This window comes from Gasterosteus aculeatus, chromosome 7 (genome assembly GCF_964276395.1).
Source record: "Gasterosteus aculeatus chromosome 7, fGasAcu3.hap1.1, whole genome shotgun sequence".
NCBI classification, from domain to species: domain Eukaryota; kingdom Metazoa; phylum Chordata; class Actinopteri; order Perciformes; family Gasterosteidae; genus Gasterosteus; species Gasterosteus aculeatus.
Window position 1 is genome coordinate 19,481,496 of NC_135694.1, and position 15,662 is coordinate 19,497,157.

Sequence of the window (15,662 nt, forward strand, 5' to 3'; positions counted from 1 at the left end):
CTATCCAATTCACCACAGCCCCAAAGAAAACACGCTTACAATAAAGTGTCGATCATGCATCTCATACACAATAAAGTCTTCCGGAGAAACTGCAATGCATTATAGTAATATACAATACAGCCGCTGTGTAAAAAGCTAAAAGAAGCTTAATGGGATAAAAAAAGGCAGCGAAGATAACATTCAAATGAGGAGATGTGAAGTCAGTGTGTGCCACAGGAAGCCTAACAAGAGATCGCATTTAGCTGCTGTGATTCTACCTCAGACACCCGGCGATCGCATTTGTTTTCTTTCTTGTCTGTTTGTCTCAGCAAAAAAAAGCCACTTAAAGCTCAATTTGGTTTTTCACAAAAGACTTGCAAGCATGTTTGTGATTTTTAAACTTCAATTTGATATTACTATGACAAATGATGCTCGGTACTTCTCCCGATGCCATGGAAAATAGGGTAAAAAAATAAAGTTGGATGTCAAAATTGGCCTTTTTTTTCTATTAAAACAACATGGTCACTGGTGTGTTATCTGCAGGTGTGTCGTCTGAGCCCAGAGGTGTCTTCCACTGTCGAGCCCGGCTGGAGACAACGCTGTCACGTGCAGCCTCAGGTTGAAAATATGATCGTAGATCGGTTTACTTCTTATAGCTTCTGCGCTTTCAATGCAATCGAATGGTAAATGAATGAGGGTTGAGTCGTTGGCGTCAAAAAAGGCTCAAAGTATCAATATTTTTAATAACCTTAAAAGGAAATGTCAGGCTGTTGTTCTGCTTCAGGCTTTCAGGATCAATTCGTTTGCAAATCCAAATGCATATGGATGTTATTAGAAAAAAGCTGTATCCTGCTGTGCTCTCCAAGCTATTAGAGCAGGAGTGCCCAATAGGTCAATCGCGGTGCCGGTAGATCGCCTGCCATTGGAAAAACCACGCATGCACGGTCGAGCGCGGGAGCCAACGGAATACTTGGTAGGACTAATTAGCGATCCGTGCTTACGAACGGACACATTTGAGTTAATTCAAAAGCAACCCTGGCTGACTGCAATCTGTTCAAGACATCTGAGTACGGTAATGACCACAAATGTATGGAAGGGTTGTGACAGTTCCCTCACTTCCGACGGATGAGAGGCCATGAGATTAAAATGTAGCTTGCGAGCCGAAAAAGTGTGGGAATCCCCGTTTTAGAGCTACAAAGTGAACTATTTTCTTGACTTGAAATCATGGTGTGGGCCCGGTGTTCTGTTTTATTTCTCAAAGAATGGCATTGTGTTTTTTATCTATTGCAGTGCTGCAGAAAAATCCAGAATTATTTTTTCATGGTTGTATTAGAAAGATAAAAATGAACACAAGTGGGAAATTGATTTGGAGGGCCGGCCTGCCAGATCCCCATTAGCTTGGCTGTAGGCAGAGGTAAAGCAGGCGCAGGCACTGGTTTCACCGATTATATATTCAATGTCCTTTCCGTTGTGGTCTCAGGGCAGCTGAGACATTAATATTACACTTTCACACCAATGGCTCTGATCAATTATTTAATTTTTCTTATGGCTCAGTAATATCCAATGCAATTCATCTTGAAGACCTGTCAGCAGCAAATATCAAAATGCTAGTAGGAAGAAACAGCAACAGCAGGAAGCGCCTGTCCCTGCATCCCGCCTCAGTGTCACACTCAATATAAATACGTCCGCTATTATCAGGAAAATTGCCAAGGAGGCTGTTCCTCCATCATTGTCTTCATTTGAAGGACATTTTGCCGCCCAAAGGCAAACGACTAACACACTCCCTGAGCGCAGCGCCCACCCCCTTTCACAGAGGGCCAGCGGTGCAGCAGGGAGGGAGAGAGAGGGAGAGAGAGAGAGAGAGAGGGGGAGAGAGAGAGAGAGATAGAAAAGGAGAAAAACTCACCTAAAGCAGACCTCAGACTGCGTTCTGCCACTACGGATCAAAATCCTCTTAAAGCCAGAGATCACTTCCACTACAGTTCACATGTTACACACTTAGAAACTGTTTACCAGACGCAAAGAGTTTGTCTGCACAGCGGACACACACACAGACACGCGCACACACACACACACAAACACTACAGAAAAGGGGGGGGGTTGAAAAATAAAACATTAAATCTTACGATTCGAGCCGACTGCACTGAAACATTTAAGGCGTGTCGCTCGCTGCAAACGGATGTTCACATATGTGTTTGTGTGTGTGTGTTGGGGGGGACAAGGTGTGTGCGTGTGTGTGTGTGGGGGGGCACAGCGCTCGGCTGAGGCGTTGCGGTGACGACTCTGCCTATAAGCCAGCTGACTGCTGTGACAAAACAGAGAGGAGTCTCGGCTCCTTTCTCTCGTGGAAAATACCTGTCAGTGCCTGTCGACTGCTCGCACACGCACACAGCCGGGGACAGCCTGTCTCCTAAAAGTTCCTCTAACGTACCGACGTGAGGACGCGTCGCCAATAACAGCCGCCCGCCGGCGCGCACACGCACGCACGCGGCTCAGGCTAAGTGACAGCCCCCGCGTGGGCCTCGCCGGCTTGGCTCAAACGCACACGGCTGCATTGTCGTGGGGGCGCAGGGCGGGGGAGAGAGGGGGGGGGGAGGGTCTGTCTTTGGAAAGTCCTCTGCATGAGAGACAAACGTCCCCCTCATCTCAGATAAGGAGCCGATGAGAGACGCCGATAAAGTCAATGCTTTTCCCGGGCCTTATCTGATGCCGTTATCTGACTGAACAGCACCCACCATCTCACAATCTTTACACCCTTTAAGCACCTCTCTGAGGCACTCACACCAGCATCGCCATCACACACACGCAAACACACACACACACACGCAAACGCTCAAACATTCTAAACACCACGCCAGTTTATTGATTACTTTGACACGCTCCCATTGTTGAGCAGATGGTACACCTAATATCATGTAAGATTGGAACTGTTCTGTGTTATCTCATGGGGAAAGGACATAAAATGACTATTTTCTCACCTTTCAGAAAATTGCCCCCCCCCCCCTAAAAAAATAGAAAAATAGAATCGCCCCCCCCTCACAGAAAAAGGAGTAAAGAGAGTGGACACTTTGCACTTACCTCTATGTCTGTTAGTTGTCTTATCAAACATAAGCATGGCATCGTCGACCTGGAAGACACAAGAAAAGCACCGACATTAAGCTTCATCTTTTCCCCAATGAGTCACGTCTCATTCTTCCCACTGTAATTATTCTTAGAATCTAAACTCCCGCTGCCTTACACTTATTTCTTTCTGAGCACCTCTCTCCTACATAATCACTCTGCGTTTCGCAGGGTTATTGTCGGGCTACCAGTTCCTTTTTCCTGTCCGCAGCACGTAATGTTGATGAATTTCAGCAATCTCTGTGGCTTTCAATCACATTCTGGATGAGATGTGGCAAAGACGCGAGGGGGGAAAAAGTGGCAAAAAACTAACGATGATGACAAGAGGCTGAAAAAGAAGCAGGAGGACTGTGCGGACAATATGTTTATTCTGATGAACACCAACGTCCGGTCCGAGGAGAGTGACAGACACATTACGCTAAGCGAGCTGGAGACAAATGGGATCCCCTCCTCATCTCGCAGCGGCGACGGCGGCAGCATCCACCATAATATCATCCCTCATCATGTCCAATGAAACCACACACAGACAGACAGCAGTTTTTTTTGTTTCTTCACCCATCCCTGATGAAAATGGATCTCTAGGACGTACTCTGACTGATATCATTATATCAATATATTATTATATAATATAATATATATATATATATATATAATAACACCTAGTCCATACAAAAGCACAAAGCAGATCGAAGCACGCCCGTTTTGCCTGTGATTTGGTCTTGGAAGCACAAAAACAACAACAAGAGAAACAAAGGGAGGGACAGCAGCGGACGGAAAGAAAGACAGCCTGCGCCATTCACTCTCCGGTTATGAAGTGTAACGGTGTACCGGGGGGGGGTACTAACCCGCTTTTCAGGGTGATAAAGCTTCGGAGATGGGATGAGACAAGAATAGGGGTCTCCCTCAAGCCGAACTGTCTGATTGGATAAAGAGAAGTGCCTGGCAGCCAGGCAGACTAGCGCTGGCACACTGTTCATGCCACCCTCTTGCCACACAATTGGCACACAGTACGCTGGCACACTTCGGTTACTCACTGCACGCCTCACAGGCACTTTATTTTCGCCCTCCTGAAATCGCTTCCAAAATTAGCCGGAAATAGCCGACGGATGTTGTTTGAAGTAACCCATACGAAAGGTACATTTATATTTCAGTAGCCAATTATAAGGCGGACAGGTTATTGTTAGTCCTTGCAAGAGAACACTGAGCTCGGCACCTGAGGTCGGTGGGGAACCGAAGCCTGCAGGTGGACAGATGTGAGGCTGATCAAATCCTACACCGCAGGAATGTCTTCAGCGTGACATTTGCCGGAAACGGGACAATTTGCTTGAATCATTCTACCTAAGGCGTCACTTGCAAAAGCCCTCACCGTCGGTAAGGACCGTTTTCTGCACATTATGATTTCTTTTTGTGCAGTAAAGACAACCTGCGGTCTTATCATTGAATTACTAAAAGAAAGTCGCTACTGCAGCTGCTTTCACTGCAAGGCAACTCAAACCAGTCAGTCCAAACATGCTGTGGCGAGCATGCTGCGAATGGTTTAGCCATTTACTAAGGCTAACGGCTACGGTTAGCAGAGTGCTGAGCTATAAGCATCATTCTCTCTCCATCTCTGAAACGGCATCCAGTCACAGTTTGTCAATGTCAAAAGGTATCCGATACAGTTTTGATGCGTAACTTCAGCGTACTACTGGGAAGGAGCTCGTGTGACGCTGTGACGTCGGCACAAATAGGGTCCATAAATTCTCAGCGTGAACCTGTGGCTCGCCGCTCTCTTCAAACAGCCATTTCCTCTGTTGACACAAACACGCTGCAAATATAGAAAAGGGGGTCTGGTGTACCTGACAAATGTGCTATCTGATGACTGTATGATGGGAAAGCAGTGTACGAATATACCGCTGCAAAGCAATATCATCTGCAGCAACAGTTTTATTCATAATGTCACACAAGCTAACCTTTTGTTTCACTCCAGGCGATCTAATGAAAATTGCATTAAAGTGATTGGAAGGAGGATAACTGGAACTCGGAGTGCAGAGGGGTTGCGGTGGCGCTCCCCAGTACGGTCCCGCAATTGTTACATCAAATTCCTCGGCACATTATTACGTTATTACATCGTCCTGGAATGAAATGTGAGAAAACTTTTGGTTTTGCTTGAGAAATCTGCTCCTAAAACCAGAAACTGTTTTTAATGTCTCCGCATCTGACAGCGTGCTGCAGAGCAGAAGATGGAATGGTGTGTTTACCAAATATGGTAGAACGTTTAATTTGACAAGTGTGGCTGACAGCCTATGATCATTTACATGAGACAGCAATGTATTGCCTTCTTTGACTTCTGTCATCTAATATAAGTAATACTGGAACGGCAAGCAGAGGGATGCGTCAGTATGGGTGCAGAAAATAATTTGGTTCTCTTTAAGACTCGGCGTTAACTGTTGTTCCAACAATTGATTGGTAACAATTTTCGTGGAGTCCACGCGGTGATTTGGTGGAGAGTTCAAAATTTTGTTTTGTTATGCAGCTGACTACAATCACTTCATCTGGGTGAACTCTTCAGCGTCATCAGCCATCAACCCGCAAATGACATTCAAATATCTGTGCTGGGATATTGATAGCATTGCATATACTGCAAAGCCATTTACTGCCTGAGAGCAGAAACACTGCTACTTTGTCAAATGAAGTGAGGCCTATTGAAGGAAGCGTATTATATGAATGTGTGAACCGTGTTGTTACGACATTATCGGGAAGAGGACCGTCCTGTCAGAGAGACCCATACAACAACAGAATGCACACATCATGTGAGATGCCACTTGCAGAGTCTATAGAACCATCTCCCGTGCTTCAGGGCTTTTCAATGTAGTTATTCAAGCAGAACACAACTGTGTGCCTCCATCTGATAGAAGGTTAAGGACCTCTTCACTGCTCACAAAAAAACCCGCCACACAGAGGTGAGGCCAGGCTCACCTCAGGGAAGAAATCTTTCTGTGTCCTCCTCCTCCTCCTCCTTCTTTCTCTCTTCCTTTTCTCCTGGCTCGGTGAAAAGAAAGGTTCAAAGGATAATGGCTGTCTTATCACTATGTAAAAGGGGAATGGGAACTCCGGCGGAGTGCCTGGCCTTTTGTGACAATGAAGAAAAGAGCAAAAGTCCATTTCACTGTGGTATATGCACTGGAACGGTCCATGACCACTTAAAAAAAGGGGGGGGAGGGGGGATTGCTAGGAGACAGTCGAGGGGTGAAAGGAGGCCAGGGAGCTCTTTAACTAAACCTGAAGCAAACACACCTGAACCAAATAACCCCCTCTTTAAAAAGGGCTGACAGGAGTATATTAGCTATCTGAACTGTTGGCTCACCAGCAATTCTCTTTTATTCAAAATCCAGAAGGTGCTGATTCAATACTAGTGCCCTTTAGTTCGTTTTGATCCTGTTCTGTAAATGTCAGTTTGATTTTCAGGTATTAACTAACGTTGCATATATATTTAATATGTGTAAAAATGCTCTTCTTTTTGTTATCTTTCTCTCCTGGGATAAATACAGCAAAACATTAGTTATTTAAATTATATAAACACCTTACAGTGTCGTCCTCACACGATAGTGGAGTAATGACAGTAGACGTAGTAGTAGTAGTAGTAGTAGGTGTAGTAGAAACAGCAAAACCGGCAATACAAGTGGTAGGGGCAGTACCAATTTAAACTCTGCATTACTGGCAGGGAGTAAGTGCTGCAGGGTGTATTTGGGGGGGTTCTATGGTCTGAAATGGATATCTAATATTGATAAGCGTGTTTTCTTTAGTGTACAATTTCCTGAGAAAAATGAGAACGACGCTTTACTTTGTTAGCTCAGAATGACGCATTTATATCCATAATGAGCGGGTGAAGCGCTACTTCTACAGTCGCCTCTAGGGGACAAACCAGACAGTGGCTCGAGATAGATCCACTGGGGTCAGCCTCTACACTTCCATCACGTGCGTGGGCCTCCAAAGTTGCTGTTGGAGTTTAGGGTTTAAAAAACAAAACAAATTTCACACTCAATTTCAGCACAAGATTCTTTGAGGTGTACAACAGGAATTGAATTCCTTTGAAAGTAATGCAGCCTGGTGGGGTAAATGTCAGATGACGACCAGACGAACCCTTTGACTCTGCATTAACCATCATACCCCTTATAATGTTTTGCTTGTGCGGATTCAGGAGCAATCTGATCCCACCTGAGGCACATGTGAGCTTTCCAAAGTACTGTAATGCTGATAGATTAAAGCAAAAAAGGTCAACTTAGGAGCAACGTGACGCTGAAACTCTAGATCAGGCTGGGAGGGGAGAAAATTACTTTACCGTTTCCTGTCATACAGCATGAGATCTAACTCCATACCAGACGCAACCTCTTTGTCTGTATCAATTCTTATGTGTGAACAACCTTCGGAAGAATACGCGATCGGTGCAAAAAAAAAGAAAAAAGGGCTGCTGGAGGATGAATTATGTATCAAAGGACAAAGGCATCAATAAAGGCTAATGTGCTCTGTTTTTGGACAGGAAAACAGCAGTGGTGCCAGGTGACAGGGAGAGATTTAAGAGCTATGGAAATGAATTATGACAGCGATTTAGAAAAGGTGTCAAATGCACATTTACATTCTGCTCACAGCTGAAGGCTAGCACGGGAGCATTCCCCCAATTTGGGGGTGACACTGATATAGATCATATCTGATGCCAAAGGAGACGGGAGTCACAGATTGTGACCTGGGACTGCTCGTTGAGTCTTTGGGCTCTGCCTTTGTGCCGGCACCCGGCGGGCCTTGTGCAGGTTGTAATGGGTGCACAGAGGTTTCTTTGTCGCCTTCGTCCATTTTACTCGCTGTGAACTTTTTTGCAAGTGGAAAAATTGCACTGTGCACTTGAGGTTTATGAGGCGACCTGGGTGTCAGCTTTGGTGAAAAGGATAACTGGCATTTGTGCTTACGCTGCCAAAACCAAGGCAAGGTATGTGCTACTTTCATGGGTTCAACAGGTGATGCTCAACAGAGCAGATCGTTTTGGACAGGATTCTAAAACAATTGTTCACTAATATGTGGTCGGTTCAACGAAAAACAAATCCTTATAGAAATACGTTAATTGACTAAATCTAGCTTTACGTTACTATTTACCTTCGGCCAATACTAATTTCGGCTGGACGCATTGAGAATTAACCAAAGAGAGCCTTTGTTCTCCTCCTGATGATGTAAACTCAGATTGCTTGTTGAAAATGGGACATTATCCAAGATCAGCAACTAGAAATACACAAATGATGTCCTTATTGCGTATTTTACTGAATATTGGCAAATGACGCTCATCACATGTGATATTGACGTTAAACCTTGTAATTAATCCGCCGTTCACTTGCTTGCCAAACTGAGGGAAAACAGGTATGGATCATTGCTCGAAAGTGCTCCATCAAATATTAGTATGAATCGATTCATATTATCAGTGAAGAATCCAGCGACAACATGGAGCGTGAAATAAGTGGGCTAAACAGTCAGAAAATTTAATTGGAAAAAAACCTACCTTGAATAGTCATGAAGGTTAACAGGGAGCATCACAATTATTCATTTGTTGTTAAATTAAAGATCATCAAACACATAAGTTATGCCTATTAATTGTGATGTTCAATTCCCCAATTTATTAGAATTTTATTATTATTTATTAGAACACCATGACGGTAGTTCAACAGCTGTTATTATATATTATTTTTATGCACCATGTGCTGCGCAAGTTAGCTTTCACATCTTTAAGTACTATAGATTGTAAATGTGGTGATGGACAGTAATTCATTCATGCAATTGTTCGATATTTGCACATATTATTATTAACAGTCAGTTTAGTTAAAGCTTTTGTATTGCATGCATATGACATTTACTGTTATGGATTGTCTCTGACCCCAAGTGCACGACACCAGACACAGCTTAGGTTTAGCCGGAAAACGGCGTAGTTTATTTCACAAAATAACCAACTACGAGAAACAAACAAAAAAAGGCAACTCCAAAAACTTCTCTAGTCCGTGGGCGCTCTTAGTCCAATCAAAAAAAATGAAAACTCACACGATACTCACAGGGAAAACAAAAACTCTGCGTAGGGAATTCCGGAAGGGTTTCCAAGAGGAGCACAGGGGAAGAACAATCAACCCTCTCTGGGGAAACACAGAGCACGAACTCACAGCGAGCCACTGGCAGATCTGCTTCTTAACCTCCCTGTGGGATGAGCTGACGAGCTGCAGCTGTGGCGATGAGCAGAGCGGCGTCAGGTGTGCGACTCTCTGGCTGGTCGAGCCCTAACATTTACTTCAATCAAAGACAGAATACGCTTAAGATTTCTACATTTTCGCTCATGTTACATATATTTGAAAAATTACTCGTTAAATCCAATATTCCAAGCATTAAAAAAAGCCCCTGTGGCTATACATAACAATAAAAAAAACGTTGGGGAAAAACTATATAATATCACTAGGGGCATCTGAGAAATCCGCCCAAACCCCAAGGGTCACAATGAATACAGAACCACTTTGAACCACTTCCGTCCAGATACACTCCTAGGTACAATAACATATTGGGCAGAGAGAGAAACAGCTGTTTAACTGGAGTACCCAGATTTAAGCCCCCTTGTTGGCAAGCATCCATTTTCCTTAAGTGTCTCTGAGCAAGAGACTGAATCACTGCTTTCTTAAGGGCAGCAGTCAGTGGCTGAACCTCTACCACAGCCTCACTGAGGGTGGGGGGGCTAAAAGACATCAGACTGGGATCAATGAAATATTGCATTATGATCATTACCATCATCATTACCATTATGAGAAATCTAGGTCATGGACGTTCAAGGAGAAACCTCGGCTGGCACTGGCCCTTCATCAACACTCCCTTTGCAGCGTGGAGCATCTAATATTCCATCACAATGGCGCCAATTAACAGAGAAATGATAGCAGCCCTGGGACAATGGACAAATTTGTGACAACCCTTTCAATTGTTCTTTTGTAGAGGAAATCTATATTATTGCCCGGGAACGTCGAGCTGCAATGTGCTGCATCCACGCTTGAGAGCTTTTTACAAGTGGCGGCGTAACAAGGAGCAGAGGGCAACATTTTAGCTGCCTATAAGCTCTTGCAATTACACAAGGGTGGGGGCAGGGGGGCAAAAGGGACCCTGTTCTTAAGGGCGAGCCTAGATGGACGAGCACTTTTGAAATGTTTTCTTTTTCCAGGTCTCCTCTGCAGTGGCTGAGCCAGCTCTGTTTGGTCTGAAACACAACCTTTCCCTTTCCCGAAAGGAATAATGGGTGAGTGGCAACCCTCGGCGAAAAGAAGTGAGAAGGACGCACAGCTAGAGTGCAAACGCACACACACACATACTCCTCACACACGCACACACAGATAAAAAAAGCTGTTATGTAGGAGGAAGATCTCTCATCTGCATGTTATTTTTCTTAAGGTGAATTTGTTTAGTGATGCCATTCCTTCAAGCTAACCTGGACTCTCTCCTGGTCATGTTTCTAACACTGTTCAACTAATGACAACTCGCACACTGACGTGGAGGCCTTGTAAAATACCTTTATTACATATTTTGCAGACAGTAAAGATGGAGGACGCAAGAGGAGACATGAGGCCAACACAGACCTTCTAATTACCAATGGACCGTCACACGTTTGAGAAAAATCGTGGTCCTCTAGATTTTACACCGTGAACGACGCACACTCCACGGCAACGCGAAAGGAATGAGATTAAAACCCTCACCTCCACAATTCATCTATTTTTTAGTACCTCATTACCGGAAAAACAAGAGCGACAGAGAAGCGTGATTCAAGTGTTTTCTCAGCAGTCATCTGACAGAAATATGTGCGTATGCAATTATTAATGATATACACCATGGGCTGAATGTCAACACTTATTCCACTAACTTTGCTTCATGTTGACATTAACAAAACGGCTTGAGAGCAACACTTGAGGTAGACAATTCCTCATATCTGTCAGGATTACATATTTATGAGCTCCCCTGCTCGGCATCCAAGGAGGTCGCTATGGCGATACGAACTGATGTACATTATAACGATGAACTTTGTGTGTCAAGGAACGCCTCAGAGCATTGCTGAAGCGGTTAGTGCGGCGCTCTGTGCAGCTTTCCGATCGGCAAATACACAATTAAAAAGGCGGTCACGCTGAGGCCACTCTAATCAATGTACTGTTCCAAAGAAATGTAATGAAACGATGATGGAGGGACGCCTTCGGGGACGCTTCCATGTTGTTAGGGCGGACTTAGTACACTGTTGTGGCAGAGCGACATTTTAATAGCGCATCTCAAGCCCTGCCCAAGCCAGTCAGAAATCATGTTTGAAAAATCCTTTTATTCTAAACAATCCATAATTCTGGCAAATGCTATGAAATGTCAAATGTGCATTTTACAAATGTAACACTATCATTGGGGGAGTGTTGTTTCCCTGACTGTGACATAAGAATAAAGGAAACTTCCATCCTCCAAATCAGACATCTATGTAGCATAATTGGAACACAAGGAACTCGGAAGCTTTCACATTGCACAAGGCGGCTTTGACACCGTGATATAGGGCCAGCTTAAAACGGACCCTTTTACACAGCACAGCGACCCATTTATAAGGGTGTTCTTTCCTATGTGTCTGGTATGTCACGGGCGTCTGGCATTGCGTTTGGCTAGACCCCCGCGGAGGCGTGTACACGCGGCGGAGCTCAGAATGCTCGAGGAAGTAGGCCTCGTCCATCAATCCGCCTGTCTTCTTTTTCCAAGCTACAGGGAAGTACCCATTATGGAGTCATTTTATTAATAGGGCCCCTTTCCTCTCCGCCACACTCCTGCAGAGTGCCTCCTCATTCTGTCAGAATGGAGTATGCCTGCAAGCCACCTCCATGAAACTGCAGCGCCAGGGCCCTCCCTCTTTCTCCCCTGTGAAAGCTCAGGCTGGGAAATATTGTGCTTTCAAGCTAAAATAGTATTTGGAGAGGTGAGCAATCACTAAGCCCTAGAGCAAACAGTTTAACATTGAGGACTTATTTAAAATGATGTCTTTCCCCCTGGTAAGCCAACCAGATTGCTCTTTTAGTACACAAAGACACACACATCCATGAACGTCTTACATCATCCTCCCCATCTTCCCTCCTCCATGTAAATATAGCTGCGAGCAGCAATGACTGGAGGGCAGAAAAGGGTCAGAGGATCCTTTGAATGGTTGGGGGGGACGGTGTGAACACATCATGCAGAGGGGAAAGGGGGCATCTGGGCAGAGGCTTGGTAAAAAAGGCGCAACCTGAGTTGAAGTAGCAGAGGACGAAAAGGATTACACTGGATATACATTTTGCGGTAATTAATATAGAATTATGACTGATGACGCGTTGTTTTAAAGTCGGCAATTTGTCATGACTGCTCATCCAAAATAAGCCGTGGCACAACAAGAACCTTCAAAACTGCTGGAGCGACTAAACGTACTCAGACTCTTCTAGTCTCTGGTGAGGATTCCCCGGTTTTTATTGCCCCAGCAGTGAAATGCAGATTTTGGGAAGCAGCTTGCTCGGCACATTGCTAACTAGCATTTATAAACTAAAGCAACTAATTAACTAAGCTAAATGCATGTACTATATACATATAGATTTACTATATGATTTAATATGTGTCATGACCTATCATGAATCAATTGTTACTATTACTAACATTTTCTGGGCATTTTCCCCATTTCTTTAAAGACTATTAAACACAAACTGTTATTCGACTTTACTCGGCAATAACAAGGGGTAGGTTTGTGATGGTTCTGCGAATAATGCTGCGTTTACCGGGGGCCATGGGGGCAAGCCGTGTAGCCTCAGCAAAATCTGTTTTTTAGTTCAGTCGCGGGAAAAATCAAAACCTGTTTGGATCCAATCAGCTTATTAATGAGATTGCAAGCCCTTGCGTGGCATAATAAAACACACACACACACACACACACATGCAGCGGTTTAACTAGGATTATTTTCCTTTTCAGTGGAGGAACAACTCCATGGAAATGAACGTAGTCCAACCGAGAGAGCAGGTCATTCTCTGTGATAGCTGAAGCGTCTTTGCTTGGCCTTGAATTTGGGAGGCCGATTTTAAGCTCTCTTTTTGTCGACTGCAATCATGAATGCAAAGGGCTACTGCTGCTCCTTGGAGACCGCCCGAGCTTTAACTAAACGACACAGCTGGTTATGCCTCAGAATAACCATCTCAAAAGTTAAATTGAATGAAAGACTTTCTTACTCATGGACCAGCGGAGGTGCTCAATGACGGCGTGCTCTCGTGTTCACAGGTCCAATGAACATAAATCTCTCCCCGGAGACAAGCTGTGTATTATGTACTTTGATATCAATAGGTGAACAAGAGGGATAAAATGAGCTGCTAGTTTGAGCTGAATGGCATTCATTTCATTCACAATGGCCACTGTCCCTAATACCTGCAGTGTTTCCCTTAGATTAGGCTTAAGCTTTTTTTTAAAGGCCATTTCAATAATTTGACATTCCTCCCCCAGAGTGAGCACTGATAAAAACTTTTTTTTTCTCCTCCTCCTCCTTTTCATGCAAAACACTTTCATCTGTCACTTTGTGATAGCCCGTCTCTCTTTCTCAGCATAAATACGGAAGCCCCTATTTGAATATGGTTACACATCCCTCTATTTATTAAAGCTTGGATTAACATGACAGGAAGTTTTGTCTGGGGGCTCTTTAAGATGGCTCAGAGAGGCAATCTGGTGACAGTAATAGGATCCAGCTAATATACTTGACTGATGCTCCTTTCCCAGTGTTATAAAGCAGAACAATGGGAGTGGGTTTCTTGGAGCGAATACATTGTGTTTTGTAATGGTGCGTCTGTGTAGGTGTGTGTGTGTGTGTGTGTGTGTGTGTGTGTGTGTGTGTGTGCGTGTGCGCTAATCAGCCAAAATACCATCACTTAGCAAATATAGGGGCTGAAGGAATAAAAAAACTAAAGGTCACAGAGCAATTCCATCAGGACAACTATGCTACAATTAAGTGAATAGACAAAGGCTCTGACATTAGTGGGAGCTATAATAATGTTTTACTCCAGTGTCTGTGACTTTGTAGAGGTTCGTTAAAGGTTGACATTAAAAAATAAACACAATTATTTGTATTACTTCTCTTCATACGCCAGTGCTCTGAGGGAAGTTGTTCAAAGATTACCGGTCCCATGGAGTATGGGCATGTGATATTTTTGTATTGATATTTTTACCGTTGTGTGTGAATAAGGACCTGATTGTAAAATTAGGGACGCACTGATTGCAGCTGTCCTCAACTATTTTCCAAATATTTGAAAGAGCCTGAGCTGCTGATTCTGATTGTCTTTGTCACATCTCTAATTTACTCATGGAGCCATGAGTGGTCTCAACTATCCTCAAGTCAGTATAAACTAACATCAAAATCTTTTTATTTTGTGAATGTTATGTATAGTAATTTTTGCAACAACAACAAGAAATCAATTAGTAATGTTATCCCCAAAAAATACCGGTACGAACAAAAATAAAAAAGTAGTGATAGTATACTGCTGATGAGAGATAACGCCGCTCTTTGGAAGTCAAATAGGCCACAATACGTCCTGTAATATATATTTTATTTTGCCGTTCAAACTTTTCCTGCAAAGTTCTTGATTCAAGTTCCTCGCCACAAAATACCCTTTTGCAAGGCTAAGTTTGAACACGTCTGGATAGCTTTATAATCTACTTTTGTTCAATATTCATTCTTACTGAATAGAGCTAGAATGCATCATAATGCTAATCAATGCACCCATTGTTAGCTGTTGGAACCGACAGGCGATCAATCAGTGCGTCTCTATGTAAAATCGACAACAAATCAATACAAAAAGTGTTATTATACTAATACTGCCCCGTGAGGTGAGTGCATCATCATTCCACGGTGCTAATAGTGCATCTATGCATAGCTTGTTGATGTGGATTGGTTATTGTCATTTATGTCTTTATGGTTTTTCTGTGGCAGGCTCGCTGTGATCCATGATTTCTGCTTAGATCCATTGGTGCCAATATCAGTATGCTGGGAGGGACTTTCTTAGAGACATTTCCATATGTCAGAGATGGACTGTGTGTGTACTCAGGAGTGTGTGTGCGTGTGCATGTAAGTTGGGGTTAGCAGATCAAACACACATCTGTTTGTGGGACGGTGGGGAATCTGTACTTCTCCCCCAAACCTCTCAATACTAATTAACGATCCACTGATAGTGGCCAAATGCCAACTGTCATTAGCAGCCGGCACCACACAAACTAACACAGATGCTGTCACACACGGAACCGAGGCAAGGCATCAATACCATAATGTCCATACAAGGTCACAATGTTCTCTCTTTCCACTTTGTACAAATAATCATGGCTTAGAAATAAAACTACAATGAATAAAATCACATGTATTTGCCAATCAGATGTCCTCTGAGAGTTTTCAGTGTATGGCTTTAAACAGCTGCTCAAAGACATGAATGACGCATCCCAAAGCATCAGACATCCAAAAAGCATCAGACATCCTAGAATTTGTTTGCCGAGGATTACGGCCGTCCGTGAATATT

The 15,662-nt window shown here is 43.7% G+C and overlaps 1 protein-coding gene across 18 annotated transcripts in view; it reads right to left on the reverse strand.

Annotated features, from left to right (window-relative positions):
- Positions 1 to 15,662, reverse strand: part of msi2b (musashi RNA-binding protein 2b) — a 206,922-nt gene that overhangs the window by 88,567 nt on the left and 102,693 nt on the right. For all 18 annotated transcript variants that reach the window (XM_078107409.1, XM_078107408.1, XM_078107399.1 and 15 more), the window contains exon 7: positions 3,058 to 3,106. In XM_078107409.1, the coding sequence (XP_077963535.1) occupies positions 3,058 to 3,106 (49 nt within the window). The remainder of the gene's footprint in view (positions 1 to 3,057; positions 3,107 to 15,662) is intronic.